This window comes from Anabrus simplex, chromosome 3 (genome assembly GCF_040414725.1).
Source record: "Anabrus simplex isolate iqAnaSimp1 chromosome 3, ASM4041472v1, whole genome shotgun sequence".
Lineage (NCBI taxonomy): Eukaryota > Metazoa > Arthropoda > Insecta > Orthoptera > Tettigoniidae > Anabrus > Anabrus simplex.
This window is the reverse complement of record NC_090267.1, coordinates 212,784,558-212,809,030: the sequence shown is the minus strand read 5'-3', so window position 1 is coordinate 212,809,030 and position 24,473 is coordinate 212,784,558. Positions and strand designations below refer to the sequence as shown.

At 39.7% G+C, this 24,473-nt stretch overlaps 1 protein-coding gene across 1 annotated transcript in view; it reads left to right on the top strand.

Annotated features, from left to right (window-relative positions):
- The first annotated feature begins 11,938 nt into the window (after window positions 1–11,938).
- LOC136867164 (general odorant-binding protein 69a) overlaps window positions 11,939–24,473 on the top strand; it is a 30,177-nt gene continuing 17,642 nt past the window's right edge. Inside the window, exons 1-2 of the mRNA XM_067144280.2 lie at window positions 11,939–12,030; window positions 19,523–19,598. Of these exons, the coding sequence (XP_067000381.1) occupies window positions 11,965–12,030; window positions 19,523–19,598 (142 nt within the window). The 5' untranslated portion in view covers window positions 11,939–11,964. The remainder of the gene's footprint in view (window positions 12,031–19,522; window positions 19,599–24,473) is intronic.

The window sequence follows — 24,473 nt, the reverse complement described above, 5'->3', positions numbered from 1 at the left end:
AAAGTGGAGTTACTATCTCAGACCATTTGTATAAATAGAATTGTTTTAAACCCCAATCCTTATACGGGGTCTAGGGCTGTCATTTCTCTTAACGATACACTAGGTTGTTATAGTCAGTTGTGGATGAGACTTGTCCCAACAAGTAAGCTTTTAGAGCGTCTTTTACATTCAGTTGTATCCGTGCGTTTGTGCATTAATGTGAATATAGAAAATGTGTTTCAAGCGATCATTATTCATACTTTTGTATTAGTATTTTAAGACCAAAATGGCTAGTGTATCAGGGATCCACAGAAGGGAGTGCAAGCAACGGCCTCGAAAGTTTTCCTAAATTTGTGGAATTTATGTGTTCGATTCCAAAGTACGTCGAATAGACTATTCTTTAGGGAAATTTTATATTTTTGCAGGCAATGCGTGTGTCAAGGGACTTCGCTACTGATATGAGGGTAAACAAAACGCAGTGCCATACGCCATACCCATGCAATGGCGAGAGCAAAACTATCATTATGACGACTGTTATTTTTATATGACCAATGTCTTCGGTTACAATAAGAAAAACAAAAACAAAATTACATATCCAAACCTCTCGTCAGCTATTCGGCCCGTTACTCATGGACCTGACGTACCAGGACCTACTCCATCTGGTAACATGAGTGATGAAACTGAAAGCAGTTCCTTGCAATCGGCTGCTGAAAAAATGGACTTCGATCTACATCGATATGGCATACCAACAAACGAATGTACACAAATTGAACTGAATGATTTGACAAGCGATTTAAAATTAACCAAAGAAAAAAGTGAATTACTTGGCCCAAGAGTACGCGAAAAGAATATGTTGGCATCCGGGATTACATTTTCCTGGCACAGAAATCGTTAGAAAGAATTTCGAAAATATTACACACAAGAAGATCAAATTGTATTTTGTATCTTCTGCATCAATTGGGGGAGAAAGAGCATGACCCTAAAAACTGGCGCCTTTTTATTGACCTTTCCAAAAGAAGTCTTAATGCTGTTTGGTTCACAACAGCAACGTTCTGGCTTCCATACCACTTGCACACTCAACAAAGCTGTCCGAAACTTTCGAGACATTAATGTTGGTGGCAAATTTGCAGTGATTTGAAGGTCATTGGATTGCTGCTGGGACAAAGAAACAGGCTACACAAACGTTCCCTGTTTCCTATGCGATTGAGATAGCAGGACACGGAATAAATAATGTGATACTGTACATTGACCTAAAGAGGAACAAACTCAACAAAGATCCAAAAATGTCTTGAATGTAAGTATTGTTGACCATGATAAAAATTTACTTCCACACTTGCGCATCAAACTGGGAACAGTGAAATAGTAGCCTATGTTAAGGCATATGCTTCAAATATTTATGCACAAAATTTTCCACATTATCATATGCAACAATTAAAGAAAGAGTATTTGATGGACCACACATTCGTAAACTGATGATGGACAAACGTTTCACAGACACGATGACCAAAATTGAGGAAGATGCATGGACGCATTCAAAGAAGTAGTGACAAAATTCCTTGGCAACATCAAAAATCATCCATACAAAGAAATTGTAAGAAACATGTTCGACAAATTTAACGAACTTGATTTTAATATGAGCCTAAAGCTTCATTTCTTAGCGTCACATCTGGATTATTTCCCTTCACATTTGGGAGCTGTAAGTGAAGAGCAAGGTGAAGGATTCCACTAGGAACTCAAAGATTCAGAATTGCGCTTCCAGGGACGTTGGGATGTAAATATGATGGCCGATTACTGTTGGTCGATTGCACGTGAAGGCCCTTCCAGAGACCACTCACGAACTTTAAAATACACAAATTCTACGGTAAACGGAAAAATACGACTGAATAAATGTCAGTAAGCTTTCAATTTATATATAATTTACTTCGCTTGCTAACTTCTTCAATTCGTTTGTTCTATCTCTCTACTCTGCATGCGTAATTCAATCAACACTACGCATAGAAAATGTTAAGTAACGACAAAATAACGTTTTGTACAATTACCATTTAACCAGACGTGATACGGCAAAACAATATTTATTTTTAAATTCAGCGTGACGAACTTAATAAAACCCACCTACTTGAGTTTGTATCGCACAATAAAGTTTATCTTTGTAGGCAAGTGTGATGTATGTATGTTGTAAATTTTTTTCAAGGTTTTCTCTTCTATTATTTTCATTCTCTGCAAGTACTGCTAAGCAAAATGTATTTAATGGCAGTGTATTGTGATTTATTTTACAATTACTGGAAACATTTTGATTTCCCTTCTTTGTACAATATGTATAAAGGGCTTGTATTCGAAATCCCTTTTAAAAGGGCATTAATATCGAGTAAGTGGCTGAGCAGTTTGGGTCACGTAGCTATCAGTTTGCATTCGGGAGATAGTGGGTTCGAACCGCACTGTCAGCAGCCCTGAAGATGGTTTTCCGTTGTTTTCCATTTTCACACCATATAAATACTGGGGCTGAACCTTAATTAAGCTCACAGTCGCTTCCTTCCCACTCCTAGCCCTCTCCTATCCCATCGTCGCCATTAGACCTATCTATGTCGGTGTGACGTAAAGCAGATGGTAAAATAAAACAAAAAGCTCAGCAAGCACGTTTGAGTGCTTAACTAATTAAGAAAAATATGTAACGGACTCTATTCCTGAAGCCTGTGTACTAGCTTCATCACCTCGCCCACTTGTTTTGGTCGCTTAAAATATGGCAGAGACTGCGTTCAAGTGGATTCAAATATGGCCGAGCAAAAGCCATTCTAGAGAATTATTTCTAGGTTGTTGTGTGCTTCCATCTAATTTATTTATATCGTGTCAGAAGCACACATAATTTTAAAATTAAATATAAGGAAAAAACATAAAATAATATAAATACTTCAATAACGAAGAGCCACGTTAAACTATGTGAGCCCAAAATCTTGCAACATCAAGTGCATTTGGCTTTGCTTTAAGCAGGTCTTCTGTTGTGCAGCTGAATGGGCATGAACTACATTGCAGCAAATGGACTGTGGTCTGCTCTTCTCCACATACACACAAGGTACTGTCCACTTCGAAACCCCATTTCTTCTGGTTTGCCCTGCACCGCGTAACACCAGAGCGCAGTCTATTCAGTGCTCTCCAATTCACCCAATCTGTGACATGGCCAGGAGGGAGTTCCTCTTTTGGGGTCATCCATTGATTGATCCTCGTATGTTGACTCCTGACGCGCCATTCTTGAATTCTTGCTTGCTGCGCTGTTCCTGCAAGTGTTTCGGTTACTCTCAAGAAGCTTTTCCTAGACTTAAGCCGCTGGCGTGGTGGCTCATATCCAAACAAAGGGTGGGCTTCCGATGTCAACATCTTTCTCTTTTCTTTCTTGGCTGCCACTTCACGGCGGATATCGGGAGGTGCTATCCCTGCAAGGCAATACACTTTTTCCAAAGGTGTAGGTCTCAAACATCCAGTAATAATGCGGCAGGTTTCGTTGAGTGCTACATCAACTGCTTTGGCATTGCAAGATTTGTACCACACCGGGCATGCGTATTCAGCTGCGGAATAGCAGAGCGAAAGGGCAGATGTCCTCACTGTTTCTGGTTGTGCTCCCCAAGATGTTCCAGTTAGCTTCCGCACAATATTGTTTCTAGCAGCCACTTTCTGCTTAATGTTCAAACAATGTTTTATGTAGGTTAAGGCACGATCCAGAGTGACTCCGAGGTACTTCGGGGTAGGATTGTGTTGTAATGCTATGCCTTGCCAAGTGATCTTCAGTTACTATCAGTCGTTCCTTTCCTACATTTTGCCAGCGTAACTTGTCCTTCGAACGCAGATGGTTACTTTCGAGGTGCACCAAGAGTTTAAACGTTAATCAATCTCTTAGACAACTAACAATCGTATTTTTCGCTTCGGGTTACATTGGCCATATGGAGATAATGCTATCAATAAACTGCTACGGATGGAATTAATCACGAGGATTTTTCTCTCAGGAATTCAGAGCTGCTAGTATCAATCGTTTTCGGAGTACAGAGAGAAAAAGTAATCAATCTTGTAGTGATAGATAGGCCAACTAAGGACCTCCATGTTGTAATTGAATACCAAACCATATGGAAATTACATTTAATGTCATATATCTCTCCTTTTTAGGTGGGATTCGAATCACGGCCACCTTCGTGAGAACCAAATGACTATACCAATTGGCTGATCACGTCCTCAGGCGTAGAGAATTCTGCCTCTCTTTCAACAAACATTCTTGGACTGTAAAATAGTACAAAGCAACCAGAGTCATCCCCGTCCAGGCCATGAAGGCCCTTGGAGGAGTGGAAGGTAAAGGCTTCATTATCCGTAACCTCAGCACTTGCTGGGGCAAAGTGGTTAGCTCTATGTCCAGCCACCTCTGTCCCCAGGAATTAACCTGGTACTCATTTTTTATGTAGGTTGAGTGCACCTCAGTGTAATTCGCGCCTCCAGATGTGAAAATATCGTTTTTAATTTCTTTTGACTTCGTAGAATAACTTGTAGCATGCTCATTAATTTATTATCAACCACCTATTCAATACATTATCACTTGCATTCGTAGAATGATCCAATCAAAAATTCTGAAGAAGTACTAAAATCCAAACCAAATCCCATGGTGCAATAACTCAGAAGAGCCATGGCCTATCAAGCGATCAATGCTCAGCCGAAAGCCTGCAGATTACGAGGTGTCATGTGGTCGGCGCGACAAATTCTCTCGGCCGTTATCCTTGGTTTTCTAGACCAGGGCCGCCATCTCACTGTCAGATAGCTCCTCAATTGTAATAATTGTCATCGTTCTTCCACTCAGACCAACTTCCCTTTCTGAATGTGTCCCCACACTGTATTGTATAAAGCATGTTCATTCAGAATTAATATCTGAATTATTATATTATACAAGGAACTTCATAGAAAAATAAACAAGTGAAATCGTATCTTAATTACTATCCGTTGTACGAAAAATAGACCTAAATTGGATTTTTTACTGTTTTTCCTAAAGCTTCCTCACCTTATCTAGAGACCAAAACTACAAAGAATATCAGGAAGTTCTCGAACGTGCTAAGAAAACGAGGCAGTTCGCCACTCTTGTAAATCCCTTAATTTAAATGACTTTTTTTCTTAAATGAGTTAAGTGATAGCGGTAATATTCTGCGCTCTAGTGATGGGTGGTATAACTACAAATAGCATACTTAATATGAGTGTTGAAGATGTTTAAATGCCTTTTTCTCTGAATGACCAAAATGCTACTTATACCGTTATGGTTTTCATCCATTCAAATAACAATTAATGTTAAGTTCGTGAACATTTCCGCTACTAGTAATGCATCACTTTAATCGTTCACCTCAGCAGTGTAATGGCTAGCGTTATTATCTGGTGTCTTCAAAGGCCCAGGTATGATTTCCGGGCCTGTCAGACATTTAAGAGATTGCCGTGGCGGACCACTGTTGAAATTTCTTCGATCCTCAGGAAAGCACGTTTCATTGAGTTCATGAGCACTGTTGGTTCAGGAAGTAACTTTGAAGTGAATTAACCATGCGAACATTATCATGTTGTGAAACACTGGAGATAATAATTGGTTGTGAACAAGTGAACAAATTTTCACTTCATCTTCCCTTTTACTAATCTGTCGTTCTTCTTGTAATAAAATATCGGCTCTTTTGTACATTGCTTATAAGGAGCCTTTATTGTCTGGAAACGTATCAATCGCGTGATTGACAGAAAGGAATCCACCTGGGTTGGATTATTTTAAATCGACTTGTACGTTTGCTATTCAAGGTAATGAATTCTCATTGAAAAGAATAGGATTATTTTGTCCTCCCCAAGAATGAACAATAAAAATGAATTTATATTCTCCAGCGTATGTTTTCTAAAGATAAAATAAAAATTTGCATATTTTTGTTGAATCTCAACTTCAACTTCCTGTCCGGTAAATATTAGTGTGACGTTAAACTGATTGGAGAAGAACTTTATGATCAGCTTTGTTTCTGCGACTAACAGTAACATGGTTGACAGAAGAAGAAAACCAAGCAAGCGGCCACGTAATTTGGGTCACGTAGCTATTAGCTTGCATTCGGAAGATAGTGGGTTCGAACCCTACTGTCGTCATCCCTCAAGATGGTTTTCCGTGGTTTCCCATTTTCACACCAGGAAATTGCTGGGGATGTACCTTAATTGAGGCCACGGCCGCTTCCTTCCCACTCCTTGTCATTTCCTATCACACCGTCGCCATACTCTGTGTCAGTGGGACGTAAAACAAATTGTATTGTATTATTATTGGGCATCACTGGGGCAAAAAGTGCAAAATAAAAGAAGAAGAAAGAGGCAAGGTAAATTGAATCCCAGTGGAAACGAATAAAGGTAAACAGGATTTTATGAGGCGGCCGGTCGTGAAAATATGATGCCATCTGGATCTGAAAAGCATAAACTGATCAAGGAGGATTGACACAAACAAACCGATACAATACGGGACCAAGACACATTCAATACCTTTGAAAATGAGGATTTTGGATGTTAAAGAGCAATATTTGAAAGCAATATTGATCAAAAACGTTCGTTGTTCAGATATGCATGAGGGGGAGGAGGAGAAGGGAATAAGAATAAGAAGAAGGATATGGATAAAGAAATATTTACATTATTCACTTTCTTCACTTCGGTGCAAAGAATCGCTATCAAACCCTTGCAGATATTAGAGTATACTATACCCGGCTTAGTTTACTAATGCACGTGAACTTATTCATTGTTAACTAACAAGAACAAGTGACTATCTGTTTTCTCATTCATTTATTTTTTCCTAGAATCACTGCTGCATCCCTTGGCATTCCTGGTTCTTAGTTTAGTGCCAAAATTTACTCGAAATCTAAAACAATCGACTTTGCTCACCAACAGTGGAGCAAGAAAGAATAGGGAACGCAAACGCATTTCAAAGCAGAGTACAAGCAATAATTCCCTCGTTTCAATCACCCCCACTTAAGAACGTTCAGTTCCTCTCACGAGCATCATTTCTTAATCACTCTGTATGAGGTTGGTATTACTATCAAATAAATTTCGTCAAATTTGAAAAACTTCTATAAAATACATTAAAGTATCATCATCAGTCGTTACACTCATTACTGAGCGCCATGGCCCCATTAGATTGCAGGTTTTGTTATCTGCTTCTGTCCTTGACGACTTTCTGCATATCTCAGAGTACTCGAAGATGTAAGCCTGTGATCTGTTTCATCAGGCCTATCTAGGGTCGATTTTAATTACTGCAATCCCTCCCACCGCCGTTCTTAAACTCGATAAGACAAAACTGCAATTACGATTATTAATATATAATGAATAAAATGATACAGTAGAGTACCTATAAGGTCATATATCAGATATTAATACCATTAAGTAATAATTGATACGGAAATATCGTAGAACGCAGAGGTGTAAGAAAGTGCCGGAAAGAATGGACGGACAAGGAAAACCAGAGCATAAGTAGTTAAGGCAAAATTTGAAATTTTACTTATTTCCTCTTTCTTTTTTAATTTTAAATTTGATAGATAGAAAATCTGAACAAACAACAACAATCTAATAATGAGCCCGTCAGCTCCCTCAAAAACAATGACTTAAAGTCCAAAATCAGGTACAAAATTAGAGAGAATCATCAACGTGATAATATACAACGGGATGAGCATTGTAGTCCGGAAGGGGTACACTATTTATAAGAGCATGTTTGCTCCACTAACTTACATACCCTAGGAGTCTCAGCTCCAAAAGTTAATATAGTCCAGCCTCCCAGAGGCACAAGTTTCTTACAAGGTTATGCCTGACAAACTTCAAATAATGTATTTATAATCAATTCTGCTCAACAGTTTGTTACACATTCGTCTATAAACAATTACAAAATAAACAGCGGCAGTGAGTGCCCATTCTAAATGGCCTTAATGTAAAAAGAAAGGCTTTAACACGGTCGGCCATGAAAAAAAAAGGCTAGAACGCGAAACACTTGCACTCCTCTTAGAAAAAACTTTTAAAACCCTAAGTGGGCTTATGGCCCGAAGTTGCAGAGGCTAAGCCTATTCTACAGAGGGGCGACTTAACGTGAAATATTAAATTCCAAAAATATGTGAAGAATTTATAGGTTTAGAAAATTAGTCACCCTATACCAAGATGAAAGGGAATCAACAGAGGGTAATCACACTTTGTTCCCTTAGTTTATATGTTCCCAGCCGGGTTTTGAACAGAGCCCACAGACTTGCCGAAAATCTACATTTAAACCATGAAATGAAAACTTTACATGAATAAAGGAAGTTTGAAACCTTCCCCTCAAGCTATCTGCCCTGAGCTATCACATGTTAAGAAATTTCTGCCATTACCTTGAGTATTTAGGCCTTCCGAACGCCGACATGTAGCCCCTGCCTCCGAATAACACGCCGCTCTCACTAAACCGGAGCAATGAAGATGAACATACGGCCTTAAAGCACCCAGCTTTCATAGCATTTCGAAGGGAAGTTTCCAGAACTCTTTATAGATAGGCTGGGTGCCCGAAAACACCCCCAATTTCAGTTGGCTAGAGAAAATATTCCAAAAATTCCTGATTGGTTGGTAACTAAAGAAGAAGGAAGCTGTAGGAGCGTTGACAACTTCGACATAAGAACAAAACAATCTTCACAAACATAAGGTCTGCCACCTGTCACAATACAAATTTCTTAATAGATTAGGTAGTTCGACCCGCCAGGGGAGCAACAAAACCGATGATAGAGACATCTAGCGGTTGAAAATCCAAGTACCTTGTATAATATTAGTTCTAGTTCAGTTACATAGATGGCCATATAGAAGGCGCGTAGTTTAAGAGGACGGAGAAGGTGTACCACCGGTATATTAATAATAATATTAATAATAATAATAATAATAATAATAATAATAATAATAATAATAATAATAATAATAATAATAATAATAATTGTTACCGTGTTTTGGGTGGATTAGCAGAGGTGAAAGAAGGTGCCGGGGTGAATGGGTCTAACTTAAAATTGCATTAAAGGTTATATTTTCGAAAATAGTAAAACTTAACAATTTTTACATAGAATTTCAAAATTTAACAAATAACAACGAGTCAACAAATAACCGACTATCAGGTACAAGACCAGGAAAGCCAAGATTTATGGACAAATTAACAATCTGGGCTTCAAGCCCCAATTTTTACAATTCCTGAGCTCTCAGCTCACAACCACATATTTACCAAAGGGCAGAAAACCCCTCCATACATGGAGCACTTACTCCCAACTTTTAATATCAAGCCTCTCTGAGGCACTTTCACCACAAATAAAAGAGCTGACCCGCTCTCAATTTTCTGAGCCTATTAAAGGCCGCAACAGACTTTACCATTAACTGCCCTCAAGGCACACTTACAAAGAAACAGGGTATCTTGTACCCAACCTACTGGGCCTTATCAGAAAAGAACAGGTTAAGTAAATGGCCCAAAATTCAAAATGAATGGCGGCGTGAACCTGCACTCCTACATGAAACTTTTTAAGACCTACGAAGCACTAGGCCGATGAAACAGGGGCTATTCCCAAACTATGGAGGTGACTCGTATAAGAAAATTTTAAGACATTACAGAAAGGAAGGAAACCAGTTACCAAACGTAGTCACCTCCAATCAATATGAAGGGGAGCTCGAGAGGGTAAAGCACTCTCTATCCCCGAATTGTAGTTACAGATCTAATGAAGTTTTTACATCAAACGGCAAAAAATACATGTCGAAAAGATAGTTTATATTGTAAAGGGATTCGGATCTTTGTTCGAGGATTAAACTGCTGAGCTAGCAAGAAAATAAAGATGTTAAAGGGCCATTACCTCATTGAAGAGCTGCTGCCTGATGAAAGAGGCGCTTCCCGCCTCCTGCTACATGTCCATACACTAGGTTAGAAGTTGATGAAGTGTCCCAGAAACAAGAAAATCAGCAGTTTTTATACCCTCGGGGAAAATTCGAGACCTTTCATGAATAATTAAGACACACCCACAGGCGTTTATTGGCTACAGTACCCAGTTACACATAAAATCGAAGAAGAAAGACACGATTGGTCAAAAATTAATTACAGAAATAATTGATTGGCTAACTTCAAAAGTGGCGGAAAGATAAGATTAATATTGCCAACCCACAAATGAAAGAACGAAATTTAGTAATAAGAAAACTTATGAGTACAAAATATCTTCAAGAAAGTTCCCTCACTTCGCACCAGGGTGCATGATCATAGTTTTTTAGTAGAGACATCTATGAGATAATGTCCAAACTTCTTGATAAATAGTAAACAAAAACACGTCGAAATTAACACAGTGACATCTTCAGAGCAAAAGTTTAAGTAGATCCAGTTTTAAGTTCACAGTTTCTCCTGTAGAGGAGTACTTTAAGGCGGAAAATTCAAATGTGCGGCGTAGAGGTGTACCAGCCGGTACAATAATAATAATAATAATAATAATAATAATAATAATAATAATAATAATAATAATAATAATAATAATAATAATTGCAACTAAGGAAGCAAACGGCTGTCAACTCTGCACAATTCACTACCCTGTCAAGAATTAACAACAGGAGGATTTTAGTACTAACGGTACACGTAGGCCTATCATAACTATTGAACTACCAAGTTACACAAGCGTAGAACTGTCCTTCATCCATTTTCGTTCAACTATCATCAAATGGGAGCTTCCTAGCCGAGAATGTAAAGGCGTAGTTGGTTCACGTGGAACGACTGGATTCGATTTCCAGGCAAGAAGTCGAAAAAATTCCAGAAACGTGATTTCCACTTCTGGAGTGGTACATAACCCTGAGGTTCAGTAAGTCTATAATAGAAATGAGTACCAGGTTAACTCCTGGGGGCAGGAAGGCTAACCTCTTAATCCCACTTAGTGCCACATAGGTTACCTTCCATTCCTCCAAGAGCCTTCATGGTCTGTATGGAGATGACTTTACTGTGAAAAAATATGTTGTCTAGTGCAATCACTGCATGTTACAATCTTTTGATAAAAGTTAGCTATATCAAATGGTTTGCAGAAGATCTTCCCCCTCTGGGTGGGGACGGCAGAGTAACACCCTCGGTATTCCCTGCCTGTCGTAAGAGGCGACTAAAAGGGGACCGAGGGGCTCTGAACTTTAGAACGTGGATTGGCGACGACGGGTCCCTTACCTGAGTCCTGGTATTGCTTCCACTTACTTCTGCCAGGCTCCTCACTCTCATCTATCCTATCCGACCTTCCCTGGTCAACTCTTGTTCTTTTCCGACCCCGACGGTATTAGGTCTGCGAATCCAGGGAGTCTTCCATTTTCACGCCGTTCGTGGCACTTGTCTTTCTTTGCCCGATACCTTCATTTTTGAAGTGTCGGACCCCTCCCATTTTTTTGTCTCTGGTTAGTGTTATATAGAGGATGGTTGCCCAGTTGTACTTCCTCTTAAAACAATAATCATCACCACCACCACTTACAGAAGAGCTTTGGCCACTTTATTTGGTAGTGTAATACGAACCTGACTGCTCAGTGAAAGTTACTTGATGAAGTAATTTCAATCCTACATGAAATAAAATAATAGAAGAGACCAACATGGCCAATATTATTAGAAGCATTTGCTAAACAGGAGTCAACAATTAAAACAATGATGAAATGTTCATTTCCTTTCGAACATTACGTAATAAACTTGTGGTAGGTCAATGTATATAATTAGTACTACTGTAAATCAGCCTTGGAAACACGGCAATTAGTGCCGTAATATACACCCAGAAATGTTCCATCTGGAAGGACATTTATTAAAGCAAATAACAACAGCTCTTTCTGTCCATCGAATTGTATTAATGACAGTAATCCAGAAGTCCTTTCATGAGATTCGTTCCGCTTTGTAATTCGCTCAAGTACATTTGGATATGATATAAATTAGATTCAACATGAGCTTCTCATCTACAGTACAGATACTTCTCCAACCTTCGTACATCAACCTCCGTCATGATGTTGAAACTCATCAGTGCTATCGCCTTCTGGCTCGTTGTCGTCTGTGTTGCTAACAAAATAGTAAGTATCGGATTTTACGTCGTCATTATTTGTTCAAGCCTGCAATTTTGGAGCTTAAAATGAGGTGTAGCAAATATGATACGAACATTAGCACTTAAAGGCTGAAGTGATGTCAGTATCGAAGAAACTTTCGAGACTTGAATGTCACGTCGTGAATACAGAACTGAAATAAGTGGATCACTTCAAGTATTTAAGATAGGTATTCTTCTGGGGTGGTAATACCAAGATAATACTAGGATACAAGGTAATACTACGATAATACTAAGTGAAATTTAAACAAGGTGCAGCAAAGCTAATACGATGAGCTTGCAGTTGTGATCAACGGTATTCATTGAAGAAGTACGTTTTCGGAATAAACTACAGTATGTTTATATTGGTCTGCCTTCAAACCGACTTTGCTGTACCGGAGTGAAAGGTATGTGGATTTCAGTACATCCGCAGTTAGAAGCATCAGACATGAAAGTAGCGATAATGACTCCTTGAACAATTTGACTATTTGACACATTTAACACCCTTGGGATATGCTAGGTATATATAATTTCTGAAGAGATTAGATTAGTGAAACCATAAGCCGAACTCAAAGAGAAGTTTATATATATATGTAAGAAACCATCATGTCCGACTCATTGGCTGTATGGTCAGCATTGAGGCCTTCGGCTCGGAGGGTCCCGGGTTCGATTCCCGGCCGAGTCGGGGATTTTAATAGCCTTTGATTAATTCTTCTGGCCCGGGGGACTGGGTGTTTGTGTATCTTCCAACACTTTCATGTTCATATTCACACAACACACTACACTACCAACCACCAAATAAACACGCAATAGTGAGTACATCCCTTCATATTGGGTTGGTATCAGGAAGGTCATCCGGCCGTAAAACAGGGCCAAATCCACACGTGCTACACAGTTCGCACCCGCGATCCCACGGGTGTGGGAAAAGCGGTAGAAAAGGAAGAAGAAGATATGAAAGAAGTCATCAAAGGAAATCCACCAAGATATTGCTTGTTCGGAGAATTGAAAAGGTATCGAACTCTTACAAAGAGGGGACATTTGTGTAGGTGAAAGTTGACAAACGAAGAGGTGAAAAGGTCTCTTCCCCAAGACGCATGATGTAGACTGATTTAGAAAATGTTTTGAAAAGTAAGACTCCACGAATTCTGACCTAGAGAGAAGAATAAAGAAATTATGTAATCAGCAACTCAGCCTCATTACGCCATGAAGGAATCTGACGATAGAGCAATTCTCTTCCATACAAAATTGGATAGATGACCAGGTCGACCAGGAACCAACTTTCAATCGGGACGGCAGAATTAAATATCTACCATTACTGGGGGTTGAATTCAGATCTCCTCTGAGGAGAGGTTGGGTTGTGACATTGTGAATATTTAATTTTCCCAACTATTATTAAATGTTCAGCAATTAAGTCTCTAATTTATTTGTGTTTATTCTGATCTCAGTGGGTGGAATAATATATATTGTATACCGAATAAATTTGGTTACCAAATAAGAAACATTCCATGAAGCAAACTGTACTTTAAAAGAGTGGTGATTGGCTAAAATTTTCAGTATGGGTATAGAATGGCTAATAACGATTTTTAAATAATAAGGATATACAGTATATAGGGTGATTCGTAAGCCACTGTACACAATCTATGGTTGTAATGTAGAGGTAAAAGTACGAATGAAATGTGGTTCATTTCAGAGTTATTGTGCATAATGTCCTATCTTGATAGGCATTAGAAACATGGGCCAGTACAGCCTGGGCGTGTCAAGTTCGCCTACATAGCGATTCAAAAATTGCCAGAATTAAGAGAAAGCATAGTCTGTGGGGGAGAATTCATTCATACCTGAAATACATATGACATCAACTAAACTCTTGTAAATTTCCCTGTTGAGTTCATTATGTTCGTTATGTTCACCAGTGGCTGTGTCCGGCTCCATGGCCAAATGGTTAGCGTGCTGGCCTTTGGTCACAGGGGTCCCGAGTTTGATTCCCGGCAGGGTAGGGAATTTTAACCATCATTGGTTAATTTCACTGGCACGGGGCCTGGCTGTATGTGTCGTCTTCATCATCATTTCATTCTCATCACGACGCACAGGTCACCTACGGGAGTTAAATCAAAAGACCTGCATCTGGCGAGCCGAACATGTCCTCGGACACTCCCGGCACTAAAAGCTATACGCCATTTCATTTTCACTAGTGGCTGTAGTAAAGTTAATGTTTGTTATTCGTTTGTTCACCCCATTATGCACATTTGATTCCGGCATATAAGAGCCTTGTTTACTGTGCGTATGTCTGAATGGGGTCTGTGACATGCCAAGAGCAGTCCGTCTATGAACAGTTCTCTGTCTGCACTAGGATTGCCAGATTTTTGAAATGCCAATAAGGAATAGCTCATGTCGACACGACATAACATTTGCTGAAAAAAACACAGAGATATAATTTACTGTGCTAGGCACGAACTTAACTACAGTATTTTGCTGTTACATATTCTACGTAAAAATTTAAAACCGTATTTTTCCTTCACTTATTGTCTTTTTAAGTAAAACTAAACCGCCCTTAATCAAGTCATAAAATTTCTGACAACTGTGATCAAAATTCATTGAGACTTGAATTTCCGACTTTATCAGAGTTGTCGAACATCTCTTCATTTCACCATTCCATTTACTTTAAAGAATTACAAAAATCTTTTAAATATGCATTCGAACCACGTATACTTAGAACATACACCAGTTGCCTCCGCGAGGCCCGCGCTTAGGCTCGGCGTCGGCGGTTCACTCGCCTACTACACGTTTCGATCATAGTGCAGAATCTTTAAATCGAAGAATAATGAACTCAAATGCAGGATCGATTGGGAAATCCCGTATAACACGGGACACTTGGTAACCCTAGTCTGCACTTTCATGGATGTCACTTTGAACATGTTTTACGATTAAATGAATGTACTGTAGGCTATTATACGCAGTTTGTATTGAGTAGCTTTCTTGAAATCTAGGAGGAACTAATTTTATTTTGTTTGTGTTGCACCGGGTAGAATTTCACTCTGGGTAGAATGCATTTACTGCAAATTTATCCCTAAAGCGGGCGCGCCTATAAATGTTACATTGCCAGGCGCGTGGTGAATTTCGTTCACCATTCATTTTTCTTAGCCTTAGCAACTGGTTAACAAGTACTAACTCTTACACGACTGATATTGTTACTCCTTATGTGTTTTATAATCCTTAGACATAATAATTACGACACAAATTACAAGTGACAGTACATACATATAATATTAAAAGGTAAAAATGTTCATGGGGTAGAAGACTGAAAATAAAATTGAAAGAGATGAATACTTAACTCATGAGAACTTAAAACGAAATACTTCTAACAATCTTCATTAATAATTATCATTATTCTCACAGCTTACACATCAAATGCATCTTTTAGAGTGTGCTTTACACACAAAGAAAGTTATGACACTGATTACACTTCATTGTGGTGACTTGATTTTGTTTTCACTCACAGTGAATGAATGCATCGTCCTCTCTTCGATGGCAATTTGTTTCTTCTAATGTTTCTTCCTGATGGTATGGGGATAACAATGCTCGGCTATCCAGAGGCAGTGTTCCTATCTTAGCCCGTTCAACCAACCACTTATTCATGAGTTGAAAAGAAAGATTTGTCAATCCTAGATGTAGCCATTGAAGAGCTAGTGGTGCATCACATTGTTTCGTCTTTCCCAAGGCAAATCTCCCTACTTCATCGTGTTCATCGCTACCAACTACGCCTACATCACCTTCTTGTTCACTCTCACTGTCATGATCAATGTCTGAATAATTCACCACTTCATCTTCACCATCAGAAAAATCACAAACTTCAGCTCCCTCAGATCCTTCCTCCTCATCAGATAATTTCTGTAACAGCGTTTGTATGTCTTCAGCCTTCACAAACTTCGCCCTACAATAAAAATAGGTAGTTACTTTTGTTTCCTCTATAGTCCATATTTTAAAATAATGAAATTCCAAGAACGTTTAAGGTACAAATTTACTTACATTTCCGGGCGCGTGGTGAAGAAAGTTCACCAAATGATGGCACGTGCGATTCAGTGTCGAATAGCGTACAATTTCCTGGATAGATACCGCTACACTGAGAGAATCGATAAGGCTTCGCCGGAAGGTACTAGCAGCACGACGGCTGTAGCACTTAGGAACTAAAAACTACACGTGAAATACGCAGGTTGGTGAACGAAATTCACCAGCGCGCCCGGTTTAGGGACTTCGTAGGCCTACAGTACCTTAGTTCAAATTGCAATCCTTAAATTAATAAACGTCCGCCTCTGTGGTGTAGTAGTTAGTGTGATTAGCTGCCACCCCCGGAGGCCCGGGTTCGATTCCCGGCTCTGCCACGAAATTTGAAGTGGTACGAGGGCTGAAACGAGGTCTACTCAGCCTCCGTAAGTCAACTGAGTAGAGGTGGGTTTGATTCCCACTTCAGCCATCCTGGAATGGTTTTCTGTGGTTTCCCACTTCTCCTCCAGGCAAATGCCGGGATGGTACCTAACTTAAGGCCACGCCCGATTCCTTCCCTATTTCTTGTCAATTCCTTCCAATCATCCCATCCCCCACCAAGGCCCCTGTTCAGCATAGCAGGTGAGGCCGCCTGGGCGAGTTACTGGTCATCCTCCCCAGTTGTATCCCCCGACCCAATGTCTCACGCTCCAGGACACTGCCCTTAAAGTGGTAGAAGTGGGATCCGTCGCTGAGTCCGAGGGAAAAGTCAACCCTGGAGGGTAAACAGATTAAGAAAGAAGAAAATTAATAAACTCTGCGACGAATGCAATTCAGAAAATGTTGTAAATAACATTTTAGTCTTTACATTCACCCACAAAGTTTGTACATCGACTTCCTGGGGCCGATGATCTTTAAACACCAAGCAACATCATCATCATCATCATCATCACAGTGACTTCCGAATCACCCCGTAGATACTTCATGTTTGTTTCATTGATTATTTTCCTCAAATTGTGTTCGCGATTTGAAAATAGTAATTAAATAATAGTCTAGTGACATAGTCGGTTAGTGGTTCACCTTGTGCTCCTAAGGCAGCAGGCACCGGGCGAGTTGGCCGTGCGGTTAGGGTCGCGCAACTGTGAGCTTACATGCGGGAGATAGTTGGTTCGGACCTCACTGTTGGCAGCACTGAAGATGATTTTCGTGGTTTTCCATTTTCACACCAGGCTGTCCCTTAATTAAGGCCATGGCCACCTCCTTTCAACTTCCAGGCCTTTCCTCTCTCATCGTAGCCATAACACCTGTCTGTGTCGGTGCGGCGTAAACCTAATTTAAAACATTTTAAAAATGCAGCAGGTTCGATCCTGACTGAGGTCAGTTGTTAAAGGTGATAACAAACTTTTTGTTTTCTACATGTTAAAGGACACCTGTAGAATAAAATATCAACATTGTTGTGTTTGTTAAGCCACGCTGATACGAGTTGGACACGTCTTTAAATACGGTACACTCTTGACAACTGACGTTTCTGAGGTCAAAATAAAAACGAATTTGGGATAAATCTTGTTAAAAAAAAAACTTTGACGCTACGGACTTCCGGCCCCTCGAGCCAACTAATTAATGCTTGCCATCTTAACTGAGATCCGTATTTAGCGTATAAAGCCCGAAGGATACCACCAACCCTCTCAACGTGAATTTATTTGACCAACCAGGTCGCCAATACACTCGACATACTTGGAACAACGTCCGGCTCCATGGCTAAATGGTTAGCGTGCTGGCCTTTGATTACAGTGGTCCCGGGTTCGACTCCCGGCAGGGTCAGGAATTTTAACCATCATTGGTTAGTTTCGCTGGCACGGGGGCTGGGTGTATGTGCCGTCTTCATCGTTTCATTTCATCCTCATCACTACGCGCAGGTCCCCTTCGGGTGTCAAATCAAAAGACCTGCACCTGGCGAACCGAACATGTCCTCGGACACTCCCGGCACTAAAAGCCATACGCCATTTCATTTCACTGGGAACAACGATGAGGGACGCCTTTATGAACCTTTAACCTCGATTCAAATTAACACGATCAGGAGCATACTTTTGGACCCATTCGACCTTCTAATAAGATTGACGTCCCCCTCAACTAGAAATACCAGGAAAAAGATTGACTGGAAATATTATTATTCAAGGCATAAAGAATCAGGAGTTGCTTCACCAACTTTCTTCATTTTTATATCAATCTAAGGTCGCAAAATAATCTTAGACTGGAACCTCGGAACCTCAACAACAAAGCCTGATCCATACACAGTGAGCAAATGTGAACTTAAAGTGTTTCATACATCTGACACTTTTGTTTAACTCATTTGTGACAATTTAATACTCTTTTGAGAACTCGATAAACTGACTTGCTTAAATGTTAGTGTTATTCTTGAAGTATATTTGAAAATGTTTTGTACACATTTTAACAATTGGCTATTTTGAATTGTCTGCCTGAGGATGACCTCAAGAGAAGGTCGAAACTGGTACCATAAACTTGAAATGTTGTAATTTAGAGTCATTTAATTTTAATATTGTATTGAATGGAGGATGATTTCTTTCTTACTCTCCTGCTTGAATAGATTAATGCACATGTGCATATGATACATTTTATCAATCACACTCATCTAGCTCAAAACATAATGTTTTCGATGTTAATTTGTTTTAAATTCGTTGAAGGGTAGAATATCGAATCCAGGTCTTCTTGCTTACTACAATTCTAAATTTTGGAAATAGTACAATATAGAGAAAATATATCCTTTTAATGAGAAATTAATCCCAATTGTGCCAATGTATCAGAAGTGACTTATCATGTAACTTCGTGAATAGTTTAGTCCACAAGAAAAAAAAAACTGTCGTGTAAAACTCACTCACTACTGATACGCACTAATGTTGAGACAGACACTAATTTTATCACTTGTACGTGTACAAACGAAAACCTTAGAGGTAAAGATTTTCTACGTAACTGTTGATAAACGTGATTTTCCGAAATAATAAGAATGACGAGGAAAGTATTCTAGAGGTCTTGAGCTGGTGTATATTGGCTCGTGCAGAGAAAGGACTTCCTTTATTGATGAGAAAGACAATAAATTATTAACTTCGTGTAATTCCAGTATATAGGGTACATACCAAAGAAAAGGGGCAATCAGCCGGACCAAAGTATCTTTAATATAGTAAAGGCAATCAAACTAAAATACATTAATTCTTAAGTCAAACGTTTGGAAAGAGAACGCTCAAAAGCATCACTGAATAAATGAAGTGCAAAGTTTTAACTTCATTAGTCATTCATCATCGCCAGACAAAAGTGACCACATTAATCTACTGAACAAGTAGGAAAAAAGTGAATTAAATACCACGCTGAATTCCCAATTTTTCCACTCGAACTTATATTGAGATCCTCATTATATAATTTTATTATTGTAATTAATGTACTGTATTTATCATAACTACTGATGCACGCTAATTATAAACCTTCTTTTCCAGGAACTTTCAGGAAAAGTCATGGAAATGGCCAAGGAATTGGATAAAACATGCAGGACGGAGACAGGAGCCCCACGAGGTAACATAAAACAAACTGTCTGAAATATTTTGGTCTTAGTTGTGCTTCAAAATGCTTTCTATCACGGAGAAAAAATGTGTTTTAAAGCTTTGCAGACACGTTGTACTTATTTCAATGATCTTCACAAATCCAGCATTTGATTACGTAAGTTTATAAATAAAACTAAACGTGAAAGAATCATTGGTTACCTAATATAGTTTCAAGGAGTGGCCTACTTGTAATTTTACGCGTCTGCTGATCATGTGATCGTTAGCTACAGAACCTACAGTTTTAAGATGAATTCAAATCACAGGGACGGGACTTTTAATTTTAAATAGACCATATGTATTTTCCAGGATATGAATAGGCTCCATTGGTGAGAAGCTTATGGCAATATCACTCAGCTATCATGCACCGGGGTTTACAGAACTACTTTTACCTCGCAACACAGTAATATTTAAATCAATGGGAGCCGGGCTGACTGGCTCAGATGGTTGAGGCGCTGGCCTTCTGACCTCAACTTGACAGGTTCGATCCTGGATCAGTACGGTGGTATTTGAAGATGTCAAATACGTCAGCCTCGTGTCGGTAGTTTTACTGGCACGTAAAAGAACTTCTGCGGGACTTCTGCGGCGTCTCCGAAAAACCGAAAAAGTAGTTATTGGGACGTAAAACCAATAATATTCATCATCATCATCATCATATTCTAAAGGCTAAGCCTTGTCGCCGCAGCCATAGATGTCTGTCTAAAGCCAGTTTTTTCAACTCAACGTAGATCTTACAGTTCATCCCCTGAAGCAGGTTCTTGCAATAAGACACTCTAGGTCTAGGTTATTATTATTATTATTATTATTATTATTATTATTATTATTATTATTATTAAATCGATGGAAATACTGTACGTTCAGTGTCTTCCCCCACCCCCTCCGCCACCCGTAGAACATTCGATGAAAGGATGTTTTGTACGTAGATGATAAGCCACGAAAAATAAAGAAATACATCTCATGTAAACTCCTCAATCAATCAATCAATCAATCAATCAATCAATCAATCAATCAATCAATCAATCAATCAATCAATCAATCAATCAATCAATCATAATTGATATGCATTTAGGACTATCGCCTACTTTCAAAAGCTCTCCTTACTCCCAAGTCTTCCCAGTTCAAAGTTCGCAACATTTTCGTAATGCTACCCTTTTGTCGGAAATCACCCAGAGCAAATCATGCTGCTTTCCATCAGGTCTTTTCTAGTTCTCGTATCAAGTAGGGGAGACCGGAGCAAGTTGACGATGGTAAGGTTCGTTTCAACATTCCGCCAGAACATGGCGTGTTTTACGCCTGTAATGACGTGTGTATTACTGCCTATCTTTTTATGCAACAGTTCTGCAATTTTCAAAGTTCTAGTTTTAATAGCTTTTTCATAAAGTAGTAAAGTTTAATTTTATGTAAATTCGTCATCTTGCCCCGTGCCTGGGGTAAGATGACGAACCTATTGGGGTAAGATGACGAGCATTCTTCTCAACTGCTTCAACATAAAATTTCACTGAAATTTGTAAAACACGCCATAAAAACTTGAAGTAACTTGATTTTAATTATGTACGACACAAGGACATACATTTCTAAAGAACATATATTTGAAAAATGTTAAAATAATTTAAAGTAATTTTAATAATTTTTAGAAGTTCTTGCTAAAATTACTACACTAAATACAAGAACTCTGAAGAAAACAGTTTTAAACTGGAATATACTCCGCGTCCACCTCTGTGGTGTAGTGGTTAGCGTGATTAGCTGCCACCCCCGGAGGTCCGGGTTCGATTTCCGGCTCTGCCACAAAATTTGAAAAGTGGTACGAGGGCTGGAACGGGGTTCACTCAGCCTCGGGAGGTCAACTGAGTAGAGGTGTGTTCGATTCCCACCTCAGCCATCCTAGTAGTGGTTTTCCGTGGTTTCCCAATTCTCCTCCAGGCAAATGCCGGGTTGGTACCTAACTTAAAGCCACGGCCGCTTCCATCCCTCTTCCTTGCCTGTCCTATCCAATCTTCCCATCCCTCTACAAGGCCCCTGTTCCGCATAGCAGGTGAGGCCTCCTGGGCGAGGTACTGGTCATTCTCCCCAGTTGTATCCCCGACCTAAAGTTTGAAGCTCCAGGACACTTCCCTTGAGGGCGTCGGTAGAGGTGGGATCCCTCGCTGAGTCCGAGGGAAAAACCGAACCTGGAGGGTAAACAGATTAAGAAGACGAAGAATATACTCCGCACATATCACAGAAATCGTCCACTGCCTTCATAACTTGAGCAGTCTTCATGCCACCACACTTTACAGTTATCACCCAGAATCCAGTCTTCATTTGGAGGATGAACATACTTTTCTTCACGCACAGGACATGCAGAATTTTCTTGCAGCCGATTATTGTCAGATTCCGATATGAAGCCCAGCTGCCTGACTACTTTTCTTCTCTGGGTTTTACATTCCTACTTTTTCTTCAGCATTTATTTTTGATGAAGCATGTCCTTTTTGGGTGTGCTGGTTATGATGGATGCTGATCTCCTAGCTCTTTTCCCTCGTTGTGATAGATCTGTCCGTCTTCCGCTGATAATTTCTAGGCATTTCTGTAATTAGCGTAAGGGAACGGGTGACTACGTGTAGCCTATAGCTGGCCTGGGGTAAGATGACGAATTCATCAACTTGCCCCCGTCATCTTGCCCCAGGTTGCTTAGGAAGCGGTTTGTCCTTATAATCGACAGACATCTTACAATCAAGATTCAGTTAACACTGAAGTAAGTAAGAAATACATTGACATTTAAAGAAAATAAAACATTTAATTCCTATAGTGAGCACACTAGTAGTAGAAGCTTACTGCACATACCTCAGATATTTTAGTGCGACAGCGCCAGACAGACACCCCACTACCACTGCATGTCTCAGACCGAAAGGAATTTCCTTCTATGTGTAAGTTATTGACGTCCGAAACGGGGGAGGAGCCTACGGTCAGCTGTTTCCAATATGGCGGCGAGATAGTGACGGGAAATAAACACGGCAGTGATCGGGTGTGCGTCTGTAGGATTTATTAAGTGCTCAAAATGTCTTTGGTGTCATGTGCGCAACTGTTGAAAGTTGTCGGAGATTTCACGCGTCCATTAGTGGAAGGGGAAGAAATATTCAAGAGTAATTACTTGATATGTGTAGGTAAAAAGTTTCAAACAGAAGATGAAACTGGTGTTGTAGCGTTGTGTTTACAATCATCCCACATCGATTCAAAACCCCACAAAGTTAATGTTGTCTTGAACAAAGGGAGTGAAAATGTGAAGTGCAACTGTACATGTAAAGCGGGTTTGTCAGAGAAATGTTACCGTTGACACGCTAATGCACCTTAACAGTTAAGCTACTGTAAATTTCCACTATTAGAGGTTATGGAGTAATTTCTTGTTGATTTGGTCCATGCCAAAGCCTTAGCCAGGTGACGGGGAGTTACCTGTCTTGTAAACTGTAATCTTGGGGAAGAAATAAAATAATAATTCTACTAAGTAAATGTTGTAAAGCAAATAAATCCTAGGCTTTATACAGGCTTGTGTTGGAACAGCCCACATCCGAATCTTAATATTCTTCCATTTTTACCATCAGCACAAAAGTTAGAACTTACAACCGACAATAATAAGTATAAAAATTACAACTACCTACAGAATATGCAGAGCAAAGTTTGAAAATTATAATTAAAGAACACTATAACCTCTACAGTCACAGCTGTTTGGGGTTGAAGAATACTTGGTTTGTCAAATTCTACCAAATAATTAGGTTATGGCTTCTAATTTATGATGATCGGGCGAGTTGGCCGTGCGGTTAGGAGCGTGCAGCTGTGAGCTCGCATCCGGGAGATAGTGGGTTCGAACCCCACTGTCGGCAGCCCTGAAGATGGTTTTCCGTGGTTTCCCAAATGCTGGGGCTGTACCTTAATTAAGGCCACGGCCGCTTCCTTCCCATTCCTAGACCTTTCCTGTCCCATCGTCGCCATAGGACCTATCTGTGTCGGTGTGACGTAAAACAAATAGCAAAAAAAGCTAATTTATGATGGCAAAATACTACGTATTTTCTTTCATTGAAAGAAGTATTTTATAGACAATTTAAATGCAGTGTTTAATTACTACCAGTTAAAGATATTACTCACACGTAGATAGTTAATTTACTGTCTGCTGTTACGCATATGAAGAAGTTTACAAAGAGCGGGTTACATTCTATGTGCGGCACAGAAGTATTAGGCTACAAGTTTATCAGTATTTTTGATGTAGCTAAATCTTTGTGAATACAAATTAGAGACAATAACTATCAATGAGTACAATAAATAGTACCGGTACCTACGCTGTGGAAAGAAGTCGTCTTCACGAGAATGCAGACTGCACACTGTCATGTATCGCGTAACGCGTTTTCCAATTGACAGCGCGGAAGCCCATCTTTCTCTCTGAACTTTTTGTACAGGAAAGTAGTGAAGAGATTTCGCATCCGTTTTATACGATTTGCAACCGTATACAGAGCAGTACCTCCTCAAATTTGACAATTTTATTTCTGTTTCCATCACGACGTCAATGCTTCGCCATGTAAATAAAGCTCACCAGTCACTATGTTGCAGCTTCAACATTCTTCCGCGTGGCTGCGCCATCCAACTTTTCTGACGTCAATACCTGTGAGATATCGGGCCCAAGGTCACATGGTAGCCAACTTAGTGAACAGAATACTACAAAAGTTATGGTTGATTCGTCATCTTGCCCCGTTCGTCATCTTGCCCCGGTCTCCCCTACGCCTATTCCCGATGTGGGTCCCATACACTGGAACCGTACTCTTACCAGATTCTTATAAACCCTCTCATTTAGATTTTGACTACAATCTTTCCTTTTTTTTAATTT